This window comes from Ursus arctos, unplaced genomic scaffold (assembly GCF_023065955.2).
Source record: "Ursus arctos isolate Adak ecotype North America unplaced genomic scaffold, UrsArc2.0 scaffold_21, whole genome shotgun sequence".
Classification (NCBI taxonomy): Eukaryota; Metazoa; Chordata; class Mammalia; order Carnivora; family Ursidae; genus Ursus; species Ursus arctos.
In genome coordinates, this window is record NW_026622886.1 from 34,915,005 (window position 1) to 34,928,493 (window position 13,489).

Sequence of the window (13,489 nt, forward strand, 5' to 3'; positions counted from 1 at the left end):
ACCCTGAGATCATGACCTCAGCTGAAACCAAGAGTCAGTTGCTTAACCAACTGAGTCACCCAGGCGCCCCTAAATCTGGTATATATTTAAATTATATATATTAGTTAAAACATAGTTCTAATTTAGAATAGCTTGTACCAAATCATCCCCTATCCAAAGTATGGTATAAGAGAAAATTATTCTCTCATTCTAATTAAGACCTAGTCTTAATATACAAATGGCAAACACAATGGCTTTGAAAGAGTAGGAATTAATATCTGATGACTAAGGAATTACATGCATTTAAAACATGTATTTCAAGCCAGTTCAAACACACATAATATATATAAATTATAATGATCTTGGTGTATGTGTAACTAAAAAAATCTATTTGCATTTTAGAATCCCAGGGACTCTGTAATCCCAGGGACTCATTCTTTCCCTTGATTGAATAATGTAATTAAACATCTTTCTAGAAAAAAATATTTTAATGTCCCCTTAGATCTGTCAATACTTCCACCTAACTTTAGTTGCTGTTAAGTCTCTAGCTGTTCAGGAAAAGTTTTATTGAGTAATATCCTGCCTTAACATGTAAATAGAAGAATTTGACATGCTTACAGACATAAATTTTAAAAAGCCCAATCACCTGCCTTCTGCCTAACCTATACTCCAGTACACTCTGCAAGCTCTTCTGATCAGAAGTCCTTGTATTATGAATTACATCCATATCACTGAAGCTCCTCTACATAAGGAGGAATAAGAAAATCTAAGAAAGGCTTCAAAATATAAACTAAAAAAGAGAATTGTAATAGTTTCATGTGATGGAGAGTTTCCACACTACCTTTTAAAAAATATGCTTATATAATCATAATGCTTCTACTTGTGCTATGGCAAGAAACAGTATATTGTGCATAGGGTTGAGGGCAGGAGGATGCTGGGATATGTCAGTAGGCTACTGCAGAATTTTTGCTATATATGGGTAATATAAAAAGAATGATGTTGAGTAATAAAAATAGTATAACAGTCAATGTTCAAAGTTCTTGAAAGGATTATGAAAAATGATGCAAATAACAAAAATAATACTGAAAAAATCAGATTTATTGAGTTATCATTGATATAGAAATAATTTTACATATTTAATGTGTCCAATTTGATGAGTTTGGACTTATGCAAACACCTATGATACCATCACTGTAATCCAGATAATAGACATCATGTTTAGAAATCTCCTAGAGTTTCTTATGTCCCTTTGGTGTTGTTTGTTTTTGTGGTAAGAATATTTAACATGAGACCTACCTTCTTCACAAATTTTGGAGTGCCCCATAACATATTGTTAACTATAGGCACTATGCTATATAGCAGATCTCTAGAACTTACTCATCTAACATAACCGAAACTTTATACCCTTTGAAAAACAATTCCCCAATTCCCCAACCACCTCACCTCCCAGCCCCTGACAACCACTATTGTATTTTCTGCTTCTATGAGTTTGACTATTTTAGATACCTCAAATGTGGAACCATGCAGCAGCATCTGTCCTTCTGTGACAGACTTATCTCACAGATGGCAGGATTTCCTTCTTTTCTTAAGGCTGAATAATGTCCCATAGCATGTATATACCACATTTTCCTTTCCCATTCATCTGCTGATGGACCCTTGGATTGCTTCTATATCTTGGCTATTGTGAATAGTGCTGCAGTGAACATGGAAGTGTAGATATCTCTTCATGATCCTGATTTCAGTTTTTTTGGATATATACCCAGAAGTGGGATTTCTGGATCTTATGGTAGTTCTAGTGTAATTTTTTGAGTAATCTCCATATTGTTTTCCATAGCTGCAGCGCAATTTTACATACCCACCAACAGTGTACAATGGTTCCAATTTCTCTACAACCTCACCAACACTTGCTATATTAAAATTTATTTGTGTTATTATTAATCACTTCTAGCATAACAAACATTTGCAATTAAGAAGAACAGCAATCTGAATATAAAAGTCATATTAATTCAACAAATATATGGGGAAGAAATGAGAAGAAAATAAGATGGTGCTAAACCTCTTACTTTAGAATAGCATCAGTAGATATTTATTCTTTACATTGGTAAAGCAATTATTTAATGAACGACTTTGGGAACTCTTGTCAAACTGCCTGTTAATGAGCTAGCTGGGGTAGGGGGCTCGCCCTTCTGCCCCCAAGAGAGGTTGAATCCTAACTCACCTTCTCTACAACTTGTGCCAGTAAAGAATTAAACTTCGTTAAGCCACTGACATTTCAGGGTTTATTTTATACCATAGCCTAGTCTAGCCTCATAAAACTTACTTCTAGAAGTGGAGTGAAGCCACAATAAAAATCTAATCAAACCACCGTGAGACCTAGGTAGGAAGGATCCCAGCTCTGGGCCCAGATTTTATAGGACGTCACATATTACACCCCCCCAGACACAGTGTATTATAAAATGACCACTAGATGGACATGAACACTAGAATGATGAATAATTTTATGTTGATAAAAATATACAAAAAGACTTAAATTTTCAAAAAAGTTTTTTAAATACTTAAAATTGTTATTCATCCATTATAACTTTGCCTTTTAATTTTAAGAGCATTTCAATTATTTCAGAAGAAATGCAAATTTAGTTACTGATAACATCAATGAAAATGAGCAAAATTATTCTGATCGAATCCAGATCTGGACAAGTTAGGTGAAATCCCTGAAACCACACAATCTTTACTAAATAAAGATTTAATTACTGAGCAAACAATGAGACTGTAGGCTTCCATTTTTATGCTTCCTCTAGCCCAAAAATGATGGTAAGCTTGCCTGAATCATTTGGGGAATTTAATAGTTAGCTGGCAAACAGCGAGGAAACTTACACAAGGGGCAGGAATCCATGTGATTCAGGGCCAGAACATCTGAAAAAATGTGATCTGTAACTCAGAAGGGAGACCATGAGCCCATTGAACTTGAAGCTCTAAGCAGAGATTGGAAAACAAAGAAATAGTGTTTGTTGGTTGTAGTGTGTGTTCAGCAAGATTATTTTAGGAGTAAAAGAACTGGCCAGCTTGGAAGCAGAAATAAAAGGTAGAATCAAGAAATGTAGGGCTTTTGGGATGCCTGGGTGGCTCAGTCAGTTAAGCGTCTGCTTTTGGCTCAGGTCATGATATCAGGGTCCTGGAATCAAGCCCTGCAATGGGCTCCTTGCTCAGTGGGGAGCCTGCTTCTTCCTCTGCCTCTGCTGTTCCCCCTGCTTGTGCTCTCTACCTCCCTCTCCCTCTCGAATAAATAAATAAAATCTTAAAAAAAAAATGTGGGGCTTTTGAGACATAGGAAAGAAACTGCTTCTATATAGCATATAATAAGATATGAGATGTTAAAAAGTCATTGAGAGACATGTTCTAAGACTTTCATGTGATTAGAAAAGCTCAGGACAAAGAGATGAAGTATATGACACCAAGGAAATCCTCTTAATTGATTAAAAAGTGCCTCAGCAAATGAACAGATTAGGGTATATCCATTTCCCCAAAACTCACATTTCAAGAAAACTGGTATTAAGACGAACAGGAAAAGCATCACAGTGAGAAAACAAAGATAAGACTTGAAAATTTCTCTAACTGGTACTTTAAGTGTGGGTATTGGTATTTGGAACTGATTGGAGGCATACAGCTGAAAGACCTTAAGAGTTTTTGAGACAAATGTATTTCCAAAGATATTGGAAACCTGTTATGAAAAAAGCCTGTGAATGTTGGATACTTTAAATGACCATTGACCTTAACCTTCCATGGGCAGAAAGCAGTCTGAGAAGGCTATGGCTCGAAGATGGCGTATTTCCCAATGCCCAATTCAAGTTAGCCTAGGAGGATGATGGATAAGGAAGAACATTTTAGAGGGAGAAGATAGGTACCACAGAAAATAATAGACAAGGGAACTCCTACCTCCTCTAATCAAAAAAAAATTTTCTGGCCCCCAGTATAGTAGGTCTTCGTACTATCTCCTATCTAAAGATTGCAGAATCATTCTGAACCAATGATTACTGTGTGGCTCCCATTCTTCCACCTTCTGAATAGAAGTGTTTGTTATGGTTGTCTTGTCTTGCACTGCCATTGAATATTGTTTGTGTGGAGGACAGACACAGTCACTAGGCCAAGAGTATCCACAACCAACCTTGTTGGGTTGTTGCATACAACTCAGAGATTTAAGACTGTGTCAATAACTGAATAAGATATTGGGCTTTATCTCTTAGAGGAGGCCTTGAATTGTTCTATTTATGGGAGGGAAGGAATAAAGAATAAATAAATATGTACGTACATACATACATACCTGATGATCATAAAAACAGTCTGGGCTTGAGACATTTAATGCAAGCATGTTAGGATTATCAGACTAATTCTGGCCAGAGGGATATGAGTGGGAGTGACATATAGCACCTTCAGGTCTGATTTTACAAATACCTATACAATCTTCTAGCTTTCTCAGTGGTGACTCTGATAAAACATTTGTTGGCCTGATGGATCCAAGATATAAGCAGCCTATGGCATTGTACGAAGAAGAGGTGATACAGAGAATGGTCCAACCAGTATTGGACTTTGTGTGAGGGAGATACTAAACTTATATTGTCAAAAGAATTATGCTAAGTGAAATGAGTCAGATAGTGAAAGACAAATACTGTATGATCTCACTTATATGTGGAATCTAAAAAAACAACTCACAGAGAACAGATTGGTGGTTCCTGGAGACGGGGGTGGGTGAAATTGTGAAGGAGGTCAAAAGGTGCAAACTTCCAGGTTTAAGGCAAATAAATTCTGGGGATGTACAATAAAGCATGATGATGTGATTATACCTAACCATACTGTATTGTATATTTGAAAGTTGCTAAGCAATTAGATCTTAAACATTCTCATCATACGAAAAAGAAATTGTTAACTATGTGAGGTGATGGACGTTAACTAAACTTGTGGTAATCATTTCACCATATATACATATATCGAATCATGTACATTTAAATATAATAGTATATATCAATAAAAAAGTGGGAAAAAAGGCCTCCAAGCTTTCAGGATTTATTTGTTAACATCATAGTCCACCGTTTTTTGATATATATAGAAAAAACATTTTTTTAAGTTTAAGTAATAATCTCTATACCCAATGTGAGGCTTGAACTCATGACCCCAAGATCAAGAGCCACATGCTCTTGGCCAGCCAGGTGCCCCTGATAAATATAGAAATTGACATGAGAAATGAGGTGCTTAGTTTTCCTGGATGATCAGTAGTGGAAGACAGGAGAATCTCCTGTTGAAGACTCAGCCAACAGTTAGCACTTCCGCTTCCATTAGTTAGCACTTCTGCTTCTGGCCAAGATGGAGTAGCAGGACCAGATTTACCTTCCCACTTGAAAAAACAGAATATGTGGAAAAGCAGGTGTCAGCACACATAACATCAGGCGAAAGAGGCCAGTGCTCCCTGAGAGTAGGGAAACTAATAAGGTAATCCTCAGCTTACTCCCTTGAGAGAATGAGAATTTTCAGACCATAAAGAATTCCCAGGAAAGAGAGATCGGCATGGAGAGAGAATTCTGAAGATGTTCAGAGGGTCCTGCTGGAGTATTTAGCAAAGTACTGATTAGCACATGTATGTGAGGAACCTACCCAAGGTCAGGGAATGAATCACTCAAAAAGGTAAGAGAAATATTACCTAATGCTCACTCAGTCCTGGGAATAGTGCCTCTTCTCTCTAGCCAGACTGGAAAAACCTCATAATCTTGGGAACTGTGTAGAGTACTCAGAAGAATCTTGGCTTAATTGTGGGAGATATTTATCCCTAGCCTAAACCACCGTTTTTTTTCCTGCCCAACGAATCTTAAAAACAAGACTCAAATGGGTCAAAATGCCAGGTAACATGAATGTATGACAGGAAAAAAAGTCCAGAATATTTATAGAAATCCAAAAATAACCATCACCCAACAAAGTAAAATTAGCAGTATCTGGCATCTGATAAGAAATTATCTGCATACAGAGATGCAAGAAAATACAATTCCAAATGAGAAGAAAAATCAATCAATGAAAATCAAACCAGGACTGACACAGATGTTAAAATTAGTAGACAAAGCAAGACTGAGAAAAAGAATAAAAGAGCATCAGTGAACTGTGGGAAACTTCAAGTGGTATAATGTAGATATAATTGGAGTCTCTAATATTTTAGTAGACAATGGCTCAAATTTTTCTCTTTTGATTAAAACTGGCAGATGCAAAAAGTTCAGTGAACTCCAGGAAACATGAACATTGTAATACCAGGGCATATCAGATTACTCAACACCAAGGATAAAGAGAAATTCTTAAAAGCCGCCAAAGGAAAAATGCATATGATATACATGGAAACCAATAAAATGATCCAGCCAGTTTCTCATCACAAATAATGTATGAGAAGAAAGAAGACAGTGCAGTAACATCTTTAAAGTTCAATTTAGAATTCTACACACGGTGCTAATATCTAGTAAAAATTAAGGAGATGGAAAGGTGTCCAAAGATACAAATTTCCCATTATAAGATAAATAAGTACTATCCATATAATGTACAACATGATTGATGAGGAGAATGAAAGCAAAAGAAATGTGGATAAAATTAAATTTCCTTACAACCTGCAGCCCATTGACAAATACTTGAGACACGCAGAGTATGACATTCCTCAAAACACTCACAATCACACTGTTTTATTTATTTTCATTTTTTTTAAAGATTTAGTTTGAGAGAGAGCACAAGCTGGAGGAGGAGCAGAGGCTGAGGCAGAAGCAGGCTCCCCACCGAGCAGGAAGCCACTACCCGGGGCTCAATCCCAGGACTCTGAGATCATGACCTGAGCAGGAAAGCAGACACTTAACCCACTGAGCCACCCAGGCACCCCACTTGCAACTGTTTTAATGTTAATGCTTTGATAGCGGCAAAAAGTAACCTTAGCTTGACAATAACCAGACCTCCAGGATCCTGTATGTCCTCTTCGACATATGCAAATCCTTTTGGAAACTTTTTTTTGTCTTTAGCCCCCTCCCCAATTTAAAAGTCTATAATCAGTTGCTCCTAACAATCCCAGTGCAGCTTTTTCTGCCCATGGCTCCTGGCCCTGTGCTTTACTAAAAATCCCTTTTTGCGCCGAAAACGTTTCAAGATTTCTTTCTTGATCATTCCCTCCTGGCCCACATCACATCAATGATGATTATGGCTAACACTGCTGTATGATATATAGGAAAAGAGAGTAAATCCTAGGAGTTCTCATTACAAGGAGGAATTTTTATCCTTTTTTTCATTCTTTTTTTTGGGGGGGGGGTAATTGTATCTATATGAGAAGATGGACATTACCGAACCTATTGTGGCAATCATTTCACAATATATGTAAACAAGCCCTCATGCTGTATGCCTTAAAATTATACTGTGATGTTTGTCACTTATTTCTCAGTTCGACTGGGAAAAATATACAGTTAAAAAAATTGCATGATAGAAAAAAGATTAAGGAGAAACAAAGACTTTTATAATATAAAAATGGATAGGATGAAAATCAACAGACTAAAGTATAAGAAATGTTAATGCCATTTAGGCAGAAGGAAAATGATACCAGGTGGAAATATGGATCTGCACAAAGAAATGAAGAGCACCAGAAAATGTAAAGGGCAAAAATAACAAAAGCTTCTACACGTTTACAAACTCAAAACTATAAAACAAGGTAAATGCAAAGAAGGCTTGTTTCCATTCATGTCTTCTCCACCCTAGTCTTTTCTTCACTCTCCAGCAGCTAGGTATTTAAATTTAAATTAATATGTATATCCCTTTATTGCTTCCTTTGGAGAACATTAGCATACACAGGTGCTTATATAAAATGTGTATGTGTTTACATATATTTGCACATAAATTTACATATGCATTTACATATATATGTAGGATGTATATATTTACATATACACACACAAATATATATGTATATATATTTAAATAGCATTTTAATGACATAAGATAATCCTTAAAAAAGATATTCAAATAAGTATGGAGGCAATGATGTATAGCAAATCCATGTCATTGACCACCCTAACTTACTGGAGATTAAAGTATATATTACATATTAAAATATTTTAACAATTCTGCATTAAAGAGATCAGTTTATTTTTGTTTAATCCAGTGTTTCCCAAACATTGTTGAAACCTCTTCCCCCTCAAAAAGAATGCTTTCCCATGTAGCAGAATAGTGCAGTTTTGAATTTTAGTGCCTGAATAGTGATTTTATAATACTTCCATTTCATTTTCTGTTGGCTAGAAAGGGAGAACGCTGGAACAGATGCTTTACAATGTAGCTACAACTGCATAGCACACAAGCAAAACGATGCTGTCAACATGTATGCTCATAATTTCGTAATGATAAATCTACATGCAAGAAAAACGCAAGGGAAATTTCTAGTGATAAAATTTATAGTCCAGCATTTATTTAAAAATTATAAATTCTATGGTTTGTTTTAATAATCCAATATTTTTTATGCTCATTCTTCAGTAGAGTACTCTTTTTGCCTTAATGTCTATATGATGGAAGTCTGCAAAAGACACCATCAGTTCAATGTTTTTGGAATTAAACTTCACATATTTATTATTTTTCATGGAAATGACAATCTGATATTATTCAAGTGTTGATTTCATTATTTACATCCTTGTAGAACATTTCTTAAAAATGAATATTACACATGTAGTACTGTTCCAACCTAGAGTTCATAAAATGTAAAATCAGGTGAGAGGACAAAGAGAATCTCCATCCCTGTGCTATTTCTTTTATATGAAATATCTTGGTTGTGCGATTTGGGAAGTGCTAGTGGGAGAGGGGTGGGGAAAGCTTTGAGAAGTTGCGAAGTACATTTATTAAGCCTTAGTGGTGAAGACCAAACAACTCCCAAACACTGCCCTTCCGGCCCGCCACCCTCCACCCCCACCCCTCTCCTTCCCCCCACCTCCATCCCCATCCCCATCTTTCTACCCCTACCCCCTTAAAGGGAGCTAAGCCTTGGCAAGATACAGCTTCAAGTTTTCCTTTTTCGTCCACTCCTATCACTACCCTGGAAGATAGACCGACTAAGGCGTGATTCCTAACTGCATGCTGAAGATCTGGATTGAATTCATACAAATGAGTACATCAAATTTACCGCCCAGATACTTCAGGATGAACTAGAGAAATAAGATCCCAGCCCCGTCCTTTCTCACCATGTGTTTCATGTCAGCCGCGGGGGGCCACACTTTGCCACGCATTTCGTTATGAGCCTTGACGCACTGGTCTTTAAAACTCCGGTCTGTGATAGAGGGGACTTTAACAGACGATTTACTGGCTACCAGACAGAGACCTAACGTCCATAAGCAACTCAATTTTTTCCTCAGAACCATGGCGGGATGCAGAGGATGCTCTGACTGCGTGGACCAGTAACGGCTCGGCCAGCCAGTCTTCCTTGGCCCCTGGGGACCACGCTCTCTGCCGGCTCCCTCCTCCTGCACAAGCTCGAGCTCAGCACGGGGATGCTCAGCGGGCTGGCTGCCAGAGGGCAGGGCCAGAACCGAGGCAGCACAAACAGCAGGATTAGCCCATCACAAAGCCCTGGGCTACAGGAGAAAAGTTTGAGTCGCCCTCTGGTGGAGAGTTTCAGCCGTCCAGCAGCCTTTCTGCGAATCCAATCCAGAACCACTGCGGAGGGCCCCTGAATTGCAATCCAGATCGCCACATGGAGGCGGCACAGAGTCATGTAAAAAGGCAACATGTATTAGATGCTGAAAACGGACGGGGCCTGTACAAAACCCTTTATATTAGTAACACAGACTCAGCTTTCATATATAGTTTTATTGTTTTAAATAAATATACTGCCCGTATCTCCAGAAACTGGTAATAAAGCAAGAATAGGCATTTTCTATACTCCATATAGTGATTATTACTTTGCCAAACATATAATAATTTAGTAATTTGCATTTGTTTTCTCATTTGGAGACAGACTGCCTAGAAAGATAAAAACAGAGAGGTGTAGCTAAGTGGTTCCTCTGGACGAAATCTCACATGCTTGATACTTGAGTTTGGAACAAACCTATGGTTTGGTTACTAGTAAACTTCTGAGAAAGGATTGCTTTAGTGGGCATTCTAAAGACTAGGGCAGAGTACATTTGATCTTATTTTATCTACATTGCAATATCAACCAACTTCATTTGGCTTAATGTCTTAAATACATTACATCAGTTGTTATTTAATAATAAACCAGCATTTTTGTGTGTGTGACATTAAAAGACATTTTCCAGTATTTCTGTGTTTCAAATAAATATCTTTATTTGATGATCTGAGGTTGTTTACAATGCCATTTAATTCAAGTAAATTTATATTTATAGCTACTGAATATTCTAGTCAATAAATCTTTTCACTAAAAAAAAACTTTGATGCAACTGGTTACCATTTTTAAATAGAAAATAGAAAATTAGGGGGTGCCTCGCTGGCTCAGTCGGTGGAGCATATGACTCTTGATCTTGGGGTCATGAGTTCAAGCCCCATGTTGGGTATAGAGATTACTTAAAATAAAATCTTGAAAAAAAAAAGAAAGCAGAAAATTAAATTATAAAATGGGGGAAAAATACAAGGATCCTAATGGAAATTCTATTGAGTAGTGGAGAAAATATTTGTCTGCCTCTGCTGATGGAGAACTGCAATGTATGTGACTTGAGCATTACTTACACAGTCCAAACTGAGCTTTTCATAGCCCAACCCCAATCTGGATCCTTCCACAATTTCCCTATCTCAGTTAATGACAGCTTCATCTTTTTGATTGCTCAGGCCCCAAACTTTGGAGGCTTTGGTCCCTTAGCAAATTCTGTTGTCTTTGTCTTTATATTTTCAGAACTTGATCACTGCTCAGCATTTGAAATGACACTCCTTGATTTCATGGATAATTGCAATGGCTTCCTGGTGGAGGTCCCTGCTCCTGCTCCTAACCTTCTATAGTTTATTCTCAGGACTGCAGTCAGAGTGATTGTATATAATCTTTAGCATACTTAAATACTTTGAGTGTCTGTTATGTTCTAGGCGTTATTCCTGATGTATGGGATTACAACCATAAGAAATAAAGCAATCTGCCTTTCTGGAATTCTAGTGAAGGGAGACAGAGAATAAATGATAAGCATAATAAATAAATGTTATAGCCTGATAAACCTGATAATATGTATGGAAAAAATAAATCAGGCTAAGGAGTTTGGGAGCACTGGGGTGGGTGTGGAGGTGAGGGTGGCAGGTTGTGATTTCAAATAGGGTAATCAGTGTGGATGTCTTTGAGAAGGCGACTTTTGAGCAAATACTTGAAGGGGATGCAAGAGGAAAGTATGTGGTTGTTGGAGGAAGAGTGTTCAAGGAAGAAGGAGTTTCAGTACAGGATGGAACTATAATACTTGGCAAAAATCACATGGAAGATGGGAGAGCTTAGTGATTATAGTTGAACTATTCTAATGTCCTTGTATTCCTGGGGAAGAGTAGAAATATGGAGTAATTTTGACTTTGTTAAGTGATGCATACGTGTTAAACATTTAAGAATCACTACTAAAAAATAGGAATACCAAACCAGTAGAGGGAAAACAACTTTTTGAGCATTTCTAGGACCTCATTCTATTGTTTCTATGTATATTTATGTTCATATTCAAATATTTAAATACTAATTCTCAACACAGCATCCAAAATGATCCTATTAAATGTAAGTCACGTCACTCCTCTGCTTAAAACCTTCCAATCGATGGCTTCCCATGGCAGTTAAAATAAAATCCCAAGGCTATCCTCACTATTACCTTCAAGGCCCTAACCAAGAAGGCCCTTTTCTGATCTCACCTACTTCTCTTCCCTTCCTTTTCTCTCCTCCAGATACTCTGGCCCCTTTAATGTTCCTTAAAACAGTGACAGTGCTGCTATCTCAGGGCATTGCTCACTTCTTTTGCCTAGAACTCTTTCTCCCAGAAAGCTACATGGCTAGTTTCCAATCTCTTCCAAATATTTGCTCAAATGTCATCTTTTCAGAATACCTCACAGTGGTATTTTACATTACCCATCCTACACCTATCACTTCCCATTGTCCTTTTTCTGCCTTCTATTTTCCCCTAACCCTTATCCTCATATCATATACAATTTATTTACATTTTCATATCTCCCTTCAAATGAATGTAAGCCCCATGAGGCAGGGGTTGCTTATTATTATTATTTTTACTCCTGTATCCCCAGCATCTCAAAAGAGTTCAGTATTTGATGAACAAACTAATAAATGAATCTTCTAAGACTCCAATCATGAGTTCCTTTCATGAAGTCCTCCAATTAGAAGGAATCTAATCATTAAATCTAATCATTAAATCACCTCATGGTCCTATATATTATTACTTTATTTCTCTTTTTCTTTCTGTAGTAGTCAGAGTTATCCAGAAAAACAGAACTAATAGACATATACTCCCACCCCACTCCCTTGTACACACACAGGTACATACATACAGATTCTGAAGAAACTGACTCCCACTATTGTAGGAACTGGCAAGCCTAAAATCTGTAGGGCAAGGTGACAGGCTAAAGATTGGCTTAAGAGTTGATGTTGTAGTCTTGAGTCTGAAGGCTAGAAACTCAGGCAGAATTTCTATGTTGCACTCTGGAAACAGAATGCTCTGGGAACCCTGTCCTTTGGGGGTACTTTTAGAGAGTTCACCACAAAGGTGTGATTGATTAACTCCTTGACCATGGTTGATGAATTCAACCTCTAGCCCCTGTCACTTCCTCCAAGGCCTTCCAACTTCCAACTCTAATCACAGGGTTGGGCCTCCATCCTCAGGTGCTTTCTAAGAGTCACCTCATTAAGATAACAAAAGAAGTTTCCTTGCTCTTAGCGTTTAGGAAAATTCGAAGGGTTTTAGGAGCTCCATGGCAGAAACAAGGAGGAAGATCAAATATATATTTCTTATGATAAATCCCAATATAACAGCCTTCCCTCTTTTCAGAACCTTCTGATGACTTCCTGTCATACCTAAAAGACCCAAAATCCTAGGTTTGGTCCACCAGGCATGATTTAATATTATCATGGCTAATCTCTGCCCCCTAGTCTACATTCTCCACTGGCGCACAGGCCTCAGCCACATCCCCCTGCTTGACAAGAATGCTCTATCCCCAAGCCTTTTGCACTCGCTATTCCCTTTGTCGGCAGAATTCCCCTCAGCAAAGCCATACGTGGTCCTAGAGCGTATCCCTTCTGTCAGTGTCTACCCAGTAACTGGTTGTATTTTCCTTCACATTAATTGCTACCTGAGATGATATTATTTATTTATTTAATGTTTGTCGCCTCAGATTTTAACTTTCAGTGAAACCGTGGTTTTATTGGCTTTATTGCTATATCTATAGCCCCTGGAACAGCTACTGAACACTTATGCCCTTAATGAATATTTATTAATGAGGGAATGAGCACTCCTAACTCTCTAATAATATCATATACAATTGTAAGCTTCTTTAGAAA

The 13,489-nt window shown here is 37.5% G+C and overlaps 1 protein-coding gene across 1 annotated transcript in view; it reads right to left on the reverse strand.

Annotated features, from left to right (window-relative positions):
- Nucleotides 1-9,377, reverse strand: part of GLIPR1L1 (GLIPR1 like 1) — a 34,753-nt gene extending 25,376 nt beyond the window's left edge. The window contains exon 1 of the mRNA XM_026500008.1: nt 9,201-9,377. Coding sequence (XP_026355793.1) covers nt 9,201-9,377 — 177 coding nt within the window. The remainder of the gene's footprint in view (nt 1-9,200) is intronic.
- Nucleotides 9,378-13,489: the final 4,112 nt, after the last annotated feature.